Source organism: Penicillium vulpinum (assembly GCF_028829585.1).
Source record: "Penicillium vulpinum strain IBT 29486 chromosome Unknown utg000004l_segment0_segment0, whole genome shotgun sequence".
NCBI classification, from domain to species: domain Eukaryota; kingdom Fungi; phylum Ascomycota; class Eurotiomycetes; order Eurotiales; family Aspergillaceae; genus Penicillium; species Penicillium vulpinum.
Window position 1 is genome coordinate 4,219,460 of NW_026643244.1, and position 14,613 is coordinate 4,234,072.

At 49.9% G+C, this 14,613-nt stretch overlaps 4 protein-coding genes across 4 annotated transcripts; 1 reads left to right on the forward strand and 3 right to left on the reverse strand.

Moving 5' to 3' along the window:
• Positions 1 to 754: 754 nt before the first annotated feature.
• On the reverse strand, positions 755 to 2,626 carry ugp1 (UTP glucose-1-phosphate uridylyltransferase; the record flags this gene model as incomplete). Its single annotated transcript, XM_057257796.1, has 2 exons — positions 755 to 2,218; positions 2,534 to 2,626. The coding sequence occupies 2 exons, from the start codon at positions 2,624 to 2,626 to the stop codon at positions 755 to 757; spliced, it is 1,557 nt and encodes a 518-aa protein (XP_057105254.1).
• Positions 2,627 to 4,545: 1,919 nt separating this feature from the next.
• N7479_010104 (uncharacterized protein) lies at positions 4,546 to 9,315 on the reverse strand (the record flags this gene model as incomplete). Its single annotated transcript, XM_057257797.1, has 4 exons — positions 4,546 to 6,164; positions 6,229 to 8,923; positions 8,980 to 9,042; positions 9,109 to 9,315. 4 exons carry the CDS (start codon positions 9,313 to 9,315, stop codon positions 4,546 to 4,548), a joined length of 4,584 nt encoding a protein of 1,527 aa, XP_057105255.1.
• Positions 9,316 to 11,109: 1,794 nt separating this feature from the next.
• On the reverse strand, positions 11,110 to 13,035 carry sti1 (Hsp90 cochaperone STI1; the record flags this gene model as incomplete). Its single annotated transcript, XM_057257798.1, has 4 exons — positions 11,110 to 11,292; positions 11,356 to 12,641; positions 12,715 to 12,908; positions 12,971 to 13,035. 4 exons carry the CDS (start codon positions 13,033 to 13,035, stop codon positions 11,140 to 11,142), a joined length of 1,698 nt encoding a protein of 565 aa, XP_057105256.1. The 3' UTR covers positions 11,110 to 11,139.
• Positions 13,036 to 13,455: 420 nt separating this feature from the next.
• On the forward strand, positions 13,456 to 14,572 carry N7479_010106 (RPC34 RNA polymerase subunit family protein; the record flags this gene model as incomplete). Its single annotated transcript, XM_057257799.1, has 2 exons — positions 13,456 to 13,700; positions 13,762 to 14,572. 2 exons carry the CDS (start codon positions 13,456 to 13,458, stop codon positions 14,570 to 14,572), a joined length of 1,056 nt encoding a protein of 351 aa, XP_057105257.1.
• Positions 14,573 to 14,613: the final 41 nt, after the last annotated feature.

Genomic DNA, 14,613 nt, shown 5'->3' on the forward strand with positions numbered 1-14,613 from the left:
AAAACGTCAATGTGAGAAACACGTATGGAAAAAAAACGAATATGTAAAAAGACAAGATATATAGTCGAATATGTACCGGCCACAATATACAAGAAAGAAAGAGTAAATTTGAAACTGTACAAGCTCAATGCATCGTGCAAGGTATATCCTGTTTTTGGAATGACTGTAGGACGATTTACTTGACCTCCCTACTTGAACAGGGTTTAGTAGGGCAAATGGCTTGTTTTGCCGCGAATGACGTTGCGAAGAGATCATGGGGAACTTTTACCCGCCTATTGTCATGGGAGTTCATTTGCCCCAAGGCGATGGCGTATCATGTTTGGGATTCCTCGATATCTTGGATGTGAGGCTTTGATTTATGTTGTCAAGGCCGAATGAGGTGTTTTCGGGGGGCGGGGGGTCTATTGTTGGGGATATATATCGAGTTGGTGGCGGAAGAAAGAGCTGAGATATGACTGAACAGCTACTACATATGTAGTTTTACAATAATTTGGACAGAATTGAACTGAACTGAACTGGAATGCATTTATTGGGAGTGGTGAGCAACAAGCAGTACTTGGGAATCAAAGTCAGGTCTAGACTAAAAACAACCCAATAAGAAAGAAAGAAAAAAGACGCTGGATTATTGTAATGTAATACAAGTACTTCTTTTGCATACTCCATGGATTCCATAGCCTAGGATGCACCAGTTAAAATAAGAAAATCAAACCCCTGCGACGTATCTGTGGGGAAGACAGGAATCAGACCAAAACATCTAGTGCTCGAGGATTCTCAGGCTACCCTGCACAACGCAGTTCTCAAGCACGGATCCAGGGGGAATGTCAATGGTGCTGCCCTCGGAGGCGACAATGATGACGGTTCCCTTAAGAGTGACGTTGCGGCCGAGATTAACAGGTCCAGTGATAGTGAGGTGATCCAGCTCAACAATACGAGGAATACTGGCAATGCGCTTCTGGAAGTCGGAGACCTTCTTGAAGTCGGAACCGAGCTTGATAACGGGGACACCACCGAAGCGGTTGGGGTCGATGACCAGCTGGCCGTGCTCGAGACGGTACAGGTCAGACTTGACGACCATCAGATCGGAGCAGGTCTTGACGGGCAAGAAGCGGCGACGGGGCACATTGACACCGTGGGCGTTCTTGAAGTGGCGGATGGCGGCACCGACGGCAGTCTCCAGCTGGTAGATAGCCTGGTCGGCCTCACCCTTCTTATCGGCGGGAATGGACTTCTCGTTGGGGATGATCTCCATCTCCAACTCGTTCTCCTCAACAACACGCTTGATAGCCTGGACGTTCAGCCAGATGTTGTTGGTGTTGAAGTACTTGAACTTCTTGATGGACTTGAACTCGTTGACGTGCTCCTTGGGCACCTGGGCAATCTCAAGCAGGCGGACCTTGCCGTCGGAATCAATAATGGTACCACCCTTGACATCAGCCTTGGTCTTGTCGGTCAACTCCATGATGTACTCAGCCTGTGAGTCAACCATGTGCTGTAAGATGCGGAGATCAACCACGGCACCGAGGTTATCGGCATTGGACAGGAAGATGTACTCGATACCACGCTCAATCAGCTTGTCGAGAGTGCCGGAGTTGTACAGAGACTCGAAAACATCACCGTGTCCGGGAGGGTACCAGTCCTGGAGGGGAGAGTCGAAGCTCTTGGGGGCGGGCAGGAGAGAGTCCTTGATGATGCGGGGGTAACGCGACTGGTTGAAGGTGATGATGTCGACGTTGTGGCCCTCGTACTTCTTGATAATGGACTGGGTATCCTGATCGGTGTTGAAGGAGTTCATGAGGACGAAAGGCACGTTGACGTTGAAACTGCGGTTAAGGTGCTCGATCTGGCGCACAGAGAGATCGAGGAAGGACATGCCCTCACGGACCTCAATGACGGACTTGGGACCAACGCAACCCATGGAGGTACCGAGACCACCGTTCAGCTTGACAACGGCCAGCTTGTTCAGGAACTCGACGGAGGCGTCGGCACCGAGGTCATCGTAGCCAACAACCTGGGAAGGCTGAGGAGGAGCGATTTTATCCCAGTTGACGGAGTTGCCCTTGGCCTTGTCATTAAGGAAACGGCGGAACAGGGCGAAGAAGTTGTCCATCTCGGCTTCGAAACGCTTCTTCTCCTTGGGGTCGGTGACGCTGTCGCCGAGGGCGTTCAAGGCATTGCGCATTTGTGAGGCGGCGACACTAGTGGAGGCATTCTCGAATGCCTGGTGGGAGGTTTCACGGGTCAGCTCTGGACCAAATGAAGAAGGAGCCAAAGTAGCCATTGCAAGGGAATAAACCGAACGGCAATTGAAAGGCTCGCAAGATACGATGAAATTGGGGATTGAAAAAATGAAGCAAGGATAACAGTGTAGCGAAAGATGAATTTGGTAGGAAAAGAGGATCACGTTGTCTCATCCAGACGCGAAGTCCAAAAAATCAACAAAACAACCCTCAAAACTCCCAAACAGCAGGAACGATGCAAAAATGGTAGGAACGAAGTTTCATGATTCGAGATTTACCGCCTGAAATGAACTTACCATGTGCGACTGCGACTTGCCATGGTGCTTTCCACCAAAGGCCTCGCTCTCAGCAGGGGCCCGAAGGTGAGTGGGAAGAGCCTTGGAGCCCATTATGAGTTGTAGGTTATGGAGTATGTAGGATAGAGGATAATTCGGGGAGGGAACTGGCTATTTAAGTGATAACAAGGTCAGTGATAGATTCAAGGCGAAAAAAAAGGGAAACGTGGCGCCGTATAAGAAGCTCAGATAGCTCTCCAATGACCAGAAAAGGAGGGGTTCATCGCCACTCGTCAATCAATTGGATGTCAGGCTGCCGTCATCGGGGTATAGAGTACAACTCACAGATCAATTCCTAGGAGGGATGAGGGGAAAAGAAGAGAGAGAAGTCCAGAGTTATAAAGGAAAGAAGAAAAGAAAGGGAAAAAGGGTGAAGGACGATCGATGGAGTGGGGGAGAAGTAGGAGACCCCGTGATTATATTATTTGTTATTACTTGATGTACCTATTTAGGTATGTATTTTAGTAGGGAGTACTCCGTAGTACTCATGTAGCTATTTAATCACTTTGATATAATATACTAATATACTAATTATATCCTTCTCATGTAGACTCTTCTTCCTGTTCTAAATCCTATCCTCCTCTTCCTGCTATTCCCGTTATCTCGCTCAGTCCTCCTTGCATCCCGATGTCGTCAGCTACCCAGCCACTGACAGACATGCGGGATCTAACACCTACATATTCCTACATATTAATATTAAGCCTGTATGGAGTAGTGATATAGTTAGACAGGATTACTATCCTAACCATGTCATTATTAACTATACCCCTAAGCCCCAAGCCCGGAGTACACAAGTCCAGTTGCCACAATCCAGACCCCTTTTCCCACTCCACCCTATAAGAGCTAGTCCCTGCAAATAGGATTAGGCCCCACCAAATACAAGCTCTTATGTATCCTGCTTTTTCTTTTTTCCCGCCTTGTTTCAGTTTCAGTTCAATGGTTTGGAACATACGGATTACTTTCTCCTAATTATATATGTTATCACTCCGTAGACATTTAGAATAACTATAGGATGTTCATCAGGTATTTACTAGATGTTCACCTGACCTCTATAATTTAGTACACACAAACAACATTTGATAGCTAAGTCTGTACTCCGTAGTACTATTTACTAAATGTACAACCTGCCTAGCAGCTAGGTACTTTGTACTTTGTACTCCGTACATGTAGCTACATTGGAAAGCAAAGAGCTTTTCTCTTTCAATCCCCTATTATCTTTCTTATTCCAAACACGTTCTAATTCTTCTACTCCGTAGACTACCTAATTACATGTCTAAATCAAATTCCGGTAAGTGGGACAAGCAAATTACATATCAACTCCACACCATTTTCCGTTCTTAAAAAATTGAGGTTAATATGGGATCTAAAAATAATATCTAAGTGAATATCGGACATCTCTACCATCCCTATCCCTACCTCTACCTAACCTGTACATATGCATATCTACTCAGTATCTGTACTTAGAGGGTACTAGGAGGCCTAAACATCAAAACGCAGATCCTTTAGGGCTGTGCACACAAAGTTTCGGGGAAAAGAACTTGGATTAAAGAGTAGCGAGTGAAATGATCCAATCTTATTTTAATATGAAGCCATAACCATGCAAATGCGATATAGAAAATGCGAGATAGCCTCCTCGCCCCTTTAAGATTCCAAACTGAGACATTAGCGTCAGGTCTTAGACTAACCTTGGTTTTCTGATTTTTTTTGTGTGGCGTAAACTATTGATGACTATTTTTACTCGGCTATTTTAAATTCTCCATGCTATGGTAGTATATGTCTCAAGTCCAAGAACCAGAACAATTGAATTCATATTGATAGGGGGGAGGGAAACGAGTAAAAAAAAAAGAAGGATATCACAACACAAAAAAAAAGAAAGTAACAAAGCGAAAGCAATTCATATTTTCATATACTCTTCAGCCTAAACAGGCAAAGCGATTCCAAAGTGGATAATAGGATAATAACGTAAGGGTGATTTAAACCCCGCTAACAGACCTCTTACTCAAGAAGCTGCGACGGGGCTTTCTCGAATCAGGACTCTCCATACCTTCAGAGACATCGGGAGTACCTGCCGTCGAGTGCGACGTACTAGGTCTCAGACCAGCATCTGCAAGCGCAAAGCTGGAACGAATGGTAACTACACCGTCGCCAACAGCAATAGTCTTATCCTGACCGGCAACAGAACCCTGATCGTCAACGAAGAACGGCGCTTCGCCGAGGACATCATCCGAGCCAAAGGTAGCGTGGTCAACAACGCGAACCTGGTACTGGGCGTCGGCGGTGGTGTTGGGGACGCGGAAAGTGTCGTCGTAGGTGACTGTGCCGGCGGAGTTCTTGTGCGCCTTGGTCTTGTGGATTTCCTTGGCGCCCTTGGTACCTTGGCCACGAATGATGACGCGAAGATTGGTGTCGGTGGGGAAGTTGGCAGCAGAGACGACGGTGATGTTAGCGGATCCTTTATCGGCGGAGCCGCCGCCACCGAAGACGCTGAGACGATCGCCGAACTGCGAGGCTGTGCTGCGGTTGCGGCTGTGATCCTTCTGTGGGGTGTGGGGAGAAGAGAAGCCGTTGGGGCCTTCGACGAGTGAAGCGGCTGGGGTCAGACGGTCGCCCCTGGGGGTCTCAGATTCCTCGATGTTGCTCATGATGGAAGCAGTATCTTCGCCTTTATCTTTGTGGATACGCGACATGAGGCCGTGCTTTAGGAAAGAAGCGCCGCGGATGACGTTGCCGCCGACAAAGCCCACACCCTTGACGGGAGCGCCAACGATCTTGCCGGGGACGGCGAAGGTGCCGGAGAAGGTAGAGGAACCTTGGCGGGCACGGATCACATAGGTAGGTTTGAAGAGCAGGCTCAGGCGGATCGCGCCTGATTTACCATCGAGTGGCAATGTGACTTCCTTGGCTTGGAACGGCTCCAGAGATTCCAGGTCGATTGGCGTGGCGCCGAGGAAGTCAGCCTTGTCACCAAAGTCCCAGTCGTACACATCCACGTGGAATTTTGCGCCAATGCGGGACTTGATAGGAGTTTCGAAGTACTCGTTCCAGGCTGGGTGCAGGGTCTTTTTCTGGACCTTGGTCTTGAACACGGTCTCGTCGTCCAGGCGGAACTTGCAGAATGGGTCGCTGAATCCGTTGCGGTCGGCGGCGGGCAGCTCGGCAGCATCGTGGACGTCAACGCGCAGAGTTCCCATGTTGTTGATGCTCTCCGTTGGATCGAGCTTCATTTCTGTCGGAATGTACCGGGCGCTAACGGTGACCTTGCTCACCTCGCCGGAATTGGAGCGGAGGACGAGCTCGGTAGGCGTGTACAGCATGCGCATCAGTGTGGGCAGGGTGTCACCTGTCAGCTTGGCGACTGTGTGCTCCTCACTGGAGTCCTTGGGATCATCCTTGTTGACAAGACGCAAGGTGATCTTGGAGAACTCGAGCTCACGAACGAATGCCTCGCCGACATCAGTGAACTTTGCCGTTGTGGTGTGAATCTTGGAGGAGACATATGAGGGGAACATGTAATCGTCCATCAAAACTTCCAATTGAACATGGGGAACGGCCAGTTGGCCCTCGTGGAACTTGAATACAATGAAACCGGATTCTATAGTTAATTAGCTTTGTGCCATTGCCATGAAGATGGAAACTAAAAAAAAAAAAAAACATACCATATTTCGGGAGATCCTCCGCACTGACGAAAGTGCGGGGAATGGACTTGACTGAACGAACAGACGCAGTCTCAGACTGGGTACCGGTGATTGGGCGGGATGTAGTGGTTTCCAGACTGGTGCGGCCGTTAGTGGCCGGCTCGCCATTGGCGGTTCCGTTAGTAATGGGTGCAGCGCCGTTAGACAGAGCCTTGGAGGTCTTCGAAGCCTTCGAGTCAACGCTAGCGGACTTCGTGTGCAAAGCCTTGGGCTTGGACTCGAGGCCCTTCGGGAATTCAGTGGAGTCCGGACCAGGAGTACTAGGAAGCTCGGAGGATTCCTCCTCCTCTTCAACTTCGTCCTCGGGATTGATGACCGGCACAGATGGGAAGAAGGAAACAGTATAGTAGAGTTGTCCCTTGGGAAAGCCGCCGCTAATCTTCAGATTGCTGGTAATCTCCTGCTTCTCGTCGTCGATCTCATATTCACCGCTCTCTGTCTCGCGAACAAAGTCGGCGGCATTGAGGTCGCACCAGCCAAGAGTTCGGTCCTTGTTGATAGTCTCCTCATCCATGACCTCCACGGTCAGCTTCTCGCGTGAGCTGCGAATAGGCACGTAGACGACCTCGTCCCATTCGGGGTTGAGATTGTTGCGGAAAGTGACAGTGCGACCACGAGTCACACCAGAAAGTAGCACGCGAGCGTAGGGATCAGACTTGCCCATAGCCTCCAGGTTGCGCAGGTTACTCGCACGCTTGAAGTGGAAGCGCATGACGCCAATTGGGTCAATATAACCAGCGCTGCCAATGCCTCCCAGCGCGACGGGCTTCCACTGGAGAGTCAACTTGACACGTCCGTCCTTGGCGCCGTGAAGATGGAACCACTGCTGGCCACGCTCCATCATCTTCAGCATGTCGTTCATCTTGATCTGGTAACGGCCGATAATAGGATCCTGCATGATGTCGCGATCGTCTTTGATGATAAGACCCAGACGAGCGTTCTTTCGGTCTGTGACGAGGAATTCCTTGGAGGCATTCTGGAAAATGGGGTTGTTGGTGCGCTTCAGCTTTTTCGTAACGTGAATCTCCTTTCCGTTGAGAAGAAGGACACCGTAAGGGTTGAGCTTGCCAACCATACTCTTGCTTCCGTCGAGATCCTTAGCCTGCTCCACGGTGAACTGAGCGATACCGGTATTGACCTCAGGGGCGGGTTCAGCCTCGCCAGCATCGTTCTTTCGTCCCTCGAGAACGGGGAAGAAGCGGATATCGGCTTGGATAGCACCGCGGTGGCGGCCACTGGCCTGCACTTCGAGATAGATACCTTCGTGGGTAGGTTCTTGTTCAAGTTTATCCAATGCGAAGCTAGCAACACCCATTTCCTTATCCTTGCGGTACTCGTTCCAGTCATATGCAGCAATGGACAGGGCATCAGTGAAGGAGGTAATAATCACGTAAATAGTCTCATTCCAGCGTGGGCTGTCGTTATCGTGGACGACCTTCGTGCGGCCGAGCTCACTGCGGTTGTTCAAAGACACCACTGCGTACGGATCAGGAGTGCCAGAGAACTTATCGGGGTTCTTGAGCTGTTGAGCACCGTGGAGGGTAATCGCGACCACACCAATAGCCTGGTCGACGGGGTTTCCAGCAAGCATTTTAGCAATCTCAATCGGGAATACGTTCGGGTCGTACATCATAGGCTGCAAGTTGGCATGGATCTGGTCCTTGATGAAGGACTCCAGACCGGGAATGAAGTTGATATCGAATCCAAGGGTGTCACCACCAAGGGGCTTACAGACGTAGTCGAATTCGGGCTTGTCCAGGAAGCAGATGTCCACACGCTCGATATGGGGGAATGCAATCTGAAGCTTGACCTTGACACGCATTAAGCCCGAGCAAGCCATGTCCTCAACAATCACGTCGAGGCCCTTGCTCAAGACACCCTTGCCGACACGAACCTCCAACACAACCTTGGGGTTGATCTTGTCCTTTGTCTGGCGTGAAGTCAAGTCCATAACATCGTTCGGGGTGAAGCTGAACTTCCAGTCCATGATAACGGTATCAGGGTCAGTCTTTGGGTATGTCTTGACATGCTCCAGGCGAGGAGGCTTAGTACCGAGGACGAAGGTTTTGAGGCGCAAGCTATCTAAGAAGGCGGGAGTAGAAGTACTAAGGACCTGGTCGACGGTGTTGATGATAGTGTCGCACAGAACGGGGGCGTAGATAGGCCAGAACTTGACGAGGAAGCTGTTGATCCACTCCAAGCTCTCGGTGTCAGTCTCAAGGCGCTGTTTGGACATTTCGCGGCTAATATCATCACGAAAGTTCCGGCGCACCCGACGAATGGAGGTACGGTAGTATGTGCTGCATGCCGCCATGATCATGAGAACCCAACCCACACCACCGCCTAGCACGGCGATCATCCATGAGGCCAAGCATGCAAAGATGATAATACCGCAATTTTGGTACCAGTCACCAAAGAACTTGTCGGGGATTCTCCCCTCCAAGAACGTCTCATGATCCAACAATGTACCCTCCTCACCCAAAGTCGCCGCCAACTTCTCATCGACGAACTTCGGGGCCCAACCTGTTCTGTCGCGCGCCCATCGAAGATCCTCATCGAGTGGCTTCCCGCCCGCACTTTCTCGCGTGGCTTCCTCGGCCATAATGGCGGCCGCGGATTCTGGTGCAGGGAGATCATAGTCTGCTTTGCCATCGGTCTAGGTAGGGTTAGCACGTAGGTCGACATCACATCGAGAAATTCGGTTATTCTCACCTTATCCGTAATTACGGCAATACCCTTGGGTTTATGGGGATGGTGGAAGTTGGGCGGCAATCGCTAGAAGAAAGACACCGCAGTTAGCATGGTGATTGCGCCGAAACTTGGACATTTTGCGACACGCACCCCTTTGGCGGCATTGGCTTTGTCTTCAGGCGAGGCATTGGGGTCGAATTGGTATGCAGCAGACCCGGCTTGTTGGGCTTCCTTGACGACCTTTTCCTCAATAATATCCGGGTTAACGTGTGACTGTGGGTCCTGCTGCAATTCCTGGGCAGCCTCGATGGTACCCTCCATCTTCATCTCCATCTTCTCGGCGTCGGCGGACGCCATATCGCCGGTTAGGGTTGTGTTCAGGTCGGGGAGAATTGAGAGAACCGAGGATGTTCTGGGGGGGTGGTCAGATTCGATCCATGGGTGGGCGATGGGTACCTGGGGGATGGTGGGGGAAGAACGTGGACTTTGTATACACGTCTCTAGAAACGTACCGGAATGGCGTGGAAGTTGTAGTTGAAAGGAGATTGACCTGGTGTGTTATTGTATACCAAGGTATAGAGTTACAGAGAGAAAGAAAAACAAGAGAGGAGAGGAGTGGACCGAAAGGCAGTTCAGCCCAGCCGCTTGCGTCAAGGGGAACTGTGGCTGGGATTCTTACGATACAAGGATATTACCATTTACATACATATATAGGGTCTAAATTATTAAAAATTACTATAAAATAATAATTCAGTAAAGAGGCGAAAAGGGGAGATCGCTAGCTCCGAGGTCGATCGAAGATCAGTGACGTACGTCCCTATATATCATCAGGTTTAGTTTATAGGTTATGTAGTATATTTTATATACTACCTATGAGTCTAAGAATCTATATGTTAATATATAATATTGTACTCCCTACTCCATATCTGTTCAATTATCTATAAATAAGCAAAAGCTCTGAGGATCAGGGGGAAACTACTCAAAAAAAAAAACTAAACACTATTAGATTTGACCCGAGCTTTCAGCACCGCCACAGAGGGTCAATAAGAGGGTCAACAATGATAATATTCCCCTTCCCAACTGTGTTTTTAGGGTTATTCTAACCAATTTCTTAGGTTCAATATCCCCCCTATTTATTGGAGATATATATTATACCCGGTTTATCATTTACCAGCCCTACCATTCTAGGCAACGAGATATAGAATCTCGGCGCTAATACTCCTTACGGTACGTTGTCTACTTTGTATGTACCTTGTACTTTATACTTACAATATACACTAATATACAATCTCAACAATCCTAAGGTACACGTGGCATGCAGGAAATGCAACAAATCATACAAGAACAAAAACCCTCACTCCATACATAATATACGCTATCGACCACACATCGTGCCCTATTCCCAATTGGGTCGATCGGCCAAGCCTAAATCCACCGTGCTCTTTAGATATGGAGAATAGGTTCTGTTTACCGAGGAATATGGAGAGGTATGCTGTATGTATTTAGTATTTAGTACTTTGTACTTTGTACACTACATCATACAATGCAGCTGAGAAAGTTAGTATATTTAGACAATTAGTAAGTGATAGACAAGCCAAGTGCTGCATGACGAGTCAATCTATCCCCTTTGATCTAGCTGGAGGTCTCAGAGGTTATTTCCACTTCCTGTGTTCATGTGGTACGGAGTACAGAGTATAGAAGAAAGTCCCGGATATTGAATCCCCTAATAGTGATATTATGATTGGTAGATAAAGTAGTTCGGCAAGATCTTTTTTTTTTCGAAAAACACCCCCACTCGCTTGCGTCTTTTTCTTTTTCTTTTCGGAAATGAATAAAGTCCGAGCTGAGGCCGAGTATTTACGGGTTTACGGGGTACGAGAATTTAATATTAATTTGGCCTGTGTTTCTATATGTTGTATATCACACAATTCAATTCCGAGAGGATATATAAAATTTACGAGATTGTTTACTCTGTACTCCGTATACCCGGTGATATTGCAATTCAATACACAATCTCTAGGCATTATGGCTCAATTCTAATACTGCTCCAGAAAACGCCAATCCATATAGCATGGCAGAATGGAATTGTAGAAATATGAAACTAAAAAAAAATATGCTAGCAAAGATATCTCGTGTCAAATCGTATTTAGATCCCTCGAATCCTCTACACCTTTAAATAATTTACCGCCCCATGCGGATAACACCAGCAGCCATCAGCTTCTGGATCTTCATCCGCACCTGCGAGTTCTTCATGTGCTCCTGCAGGGCAGCGGGGTCACTCTTAGCCTGCTGGAGAATGCTCTGCATAACGGGGTCCTGGAGGACAGCCATAATCTGGAGAGAAGGGTTAATATACTTCCTGCTGAATAATCCTGTTCAGAGAAGATGGGATCTTACCTCGGGGTCATTTTGGATACGAGCCATGGTCTGCTCCTCGGTCTCACCAGCGCGAGCACTGAACTGGGCGTCCAGGCACTTCTGCTGCTGCTGCTCGATCTCACGGGCGTGCTTGCCGTCGTCATGGTCGGCAGCCTCGGTGAAGGTGTCCAGGGCACGGTTGTATTCCTTCATGGCGACCAAAGCAGCACCCTTGCGCATATACGCGCGGATAAATTTGGGGTCACGCTTGATGGCCTCATCGCAGTCCTGTACGGCACCGGGGAATGCCATGAGCTTGATGAGGGCTGCGGCACGGTTGGAGTAACCCCGGGGGTCTTGGGGAGCACGCTTAGTCATCTCGGTGAAGGCGTCAACGGCACCAGGCCAGTCGCCTTCCTGGAACTTCTGCTGGCCGAGCTCGCGAGCCTTCTCGGCCTCGGCAGGATCTACGTAGGCGTTCTTCTCGGACGTGATCTTGGTCTTCTCCGCGTTGCGGAGCTTGGTCAGGGTGTCAGGGGTGCGGTGCTCCATGAGTGACTTGTTGTAGAAGTTGATGGCCTGGGCAAGGTCGCCAAGCTTCTCATATGAAGAACCAATTCGGGTGTAGGCCTTGGCCATCAGCTTGAAGTCGGCACGCAGGTCGCGGCCCTCCTCCACAGCCTTTTGGCAGGTCTCAATCACGCCTTCGTAATCGCCCTTCTCGAACTTGGCAGCACCAATGTTGTTCAGATAGGTGATGTCCTTGTAGATGTCCCAAGCCTTGGTGTAGTACTCAATGGCCTCATCGAACTGCCTCTTCTTGTAGAAATCGTTACCGATCTTCTTCTCAGCATCGGCAGCCTCCTGGGCCTGCTTCTTGGCGATTGCTTCCTCGTCGACTGGCTCGGGCTCAGGGGTGGGTTCCTTCTTGGGCTGCGAGGTGCTGGGGTTAGCAGCAGGGGCGGGAGGCTCCGCTCCCTCACCACCGAAGTTCATATCAATACCGAGAAGCACACTCATGACCTGCAGGAAGCGCGGGTCGCGGATCTCCTCTCCAACACTGTTGGGGTTCTGTTGGATCTTCTGCAGCTTAGCCATGAACTCAGCATCGCCTAACAGAGGGGCGGTCTTGGGGTTGTTGGCTAGCTTCTGGAACAGAGCTGGGTCGTTGAACATGCCACCAAGACCTCCTGTTGGGTCTCCAGTAACACCGTCTGCGGTAGCCTCTGCGTTGATGGCGCGCTCGGTCGCCTCCAAGCCGGACTTGGCCTGCGCGTTGCCAGGCTCGATCTTCAGGGCCTCGTCATAGGCATCGTGCGCAGCCACTGTGGCCAGTTAGCACCTTGTCACCAATGAGAGTTGTCCCACCACTTCACATGCGTAACTAGAATAACATACAGAGATCTCCGAGACCACGGTACGCAGCACCCTTGCGGGCATAGCCCTTAGACCAATCGGGCTTGATCTGGATTGCCTTCTCGGCATCTTCGAGAGCTTTTTGATATTCGCGCTGGGCGGAGTAGACAGCGGAGCGGTTGGAGTAGAGGATGTGGTTTTCAGGTTCGATGGCAAGGGCCTCGGAGAATTTCTCACTGGTCTTTGATCAGTCTCTGCTCCAACAGAGTCATAATGTTAAAGGTGGGGTAGCGCGTACACAGCAGTAGGATAGTCCTTAGCAGAGAAGGCCTTGTTGCCCTCTGCTTTCAATGCGTCAGCCATGTTGTAGTGATATGCTAAATTGAGCAGTAAAAGAGGAAATGTAAGTCAAAGCTAGACTACAATGAACTGAATGTGATGAGCTCATCAGTAGTCGGTCGGAGCTTCTCGAAATTTCCGTTGGAGTCTACTGCCTCAGGCAGTAATAACTTAAGCCTCAGGCAATTAGCGCCTCAGGCATCTAAGCTGACATTCAAGCTCCGCGGGGCTAAACCCTTTTGGGCCAAAGGCAATCCCCGCCGAGAAAAAGTCGACAAAAAAACACCAAGTGTGGTTCATTTGTGACTCAAATTTGCCGACATCGACACAAAATGTTCCTCTAACTCACTCCCTGGCTCTAACACCCTCCCTTGAACATGAAAACTCACGAGCCTCTTCGAATGAACTTTGATTTTGCCTGATATCTCCGTCGCATCTCCAACAATGGCCTCCGCGGGGTCCCAAGTGGCCGAGCTTGCCTCCAAGCTTTATGATGCATGCGTGAATGAATTTGACTCCGATCACCTGTTCTATCAGAATGACTTCCTCAATCTCAAAGTGATCCCAAAGAACGACGTCGCGCTACTGCTAGAATGCACGCAGAGCCTCGTCAATCAAAATCTGTTCCGACTCCTCCAAAAAGATGGAAAGCTCACATGGAAGCTCATTGACCGCGAGGATGCTGAGAAGTAGGAATTGCACAGATATCTCTGTCAATAAAGCACATAACTAACCCCTCCTCCCTTCCAGACTCCGCAACCTCACCCCGGACGAGGCCATGGTCTACAATGTCATCCACTCCACAGAACGAACGGGTATCTGGGTGCGACACATCGGAAACCGCACGAACCTGCACAAGTCGATCCTCGACCGATGCCTGAAAGCCCTTGAAGGGAAAAACTACATCAAATCCCTCCACAATGTCAAATATCCCAGCCGCAAGATGTACATGCTGGCCGGGCTTGCTCCGAGCGAAGAAGTAACCGGAGGAGCCTGGTTCACTGACGGCGTACTGGATGCCAACTTCATCAACAGCGTCGCAGGCTACATCGAATACACCGTGAGCCGGAAGAGCTGGTACGAAATACCCACCTCAGACCGCAAGAACAAGCGTATCAAAACCGCCTCTGGCAAGGTAGACATCAAGTCTGATGAGAAAACCTACCTTCCCTACCCCCATGGGTACGCAGGATACCCGAGCGTGGCGCAGATCACGTCGGCCGTCAACGAGAGCGGCATCACGCCGGTTCGCCTGGGCGAGGAGAGCGTCGTGCAGCTCCTCGAAATGCTCTGTTATGACAACAAGCTCGTCGCATTGAACAACGGCGAATTCTACAGATCCCTCAAGAGCCCCGATGCCGTCAAAGCAACCCAGTCCCGCAAGCCGCCCATCGATGGCGACGATCTCTCCGTTGCAAACAAGCACCTCGTGAAGAACGGCATGACGGAAGCCCCCTGTGGCCAGTGCCCAGTGTTCCGACTGTGCGCGCCAGGCGGCGCAGTGAGCCCCGAGACCTGCGAGTACTTCGATCCGTGGCTGAACAATGGCCTTGGGTTCTGAGTGGATTAGCGAGTAATGGCTTTTCCACGAATATCTGATTT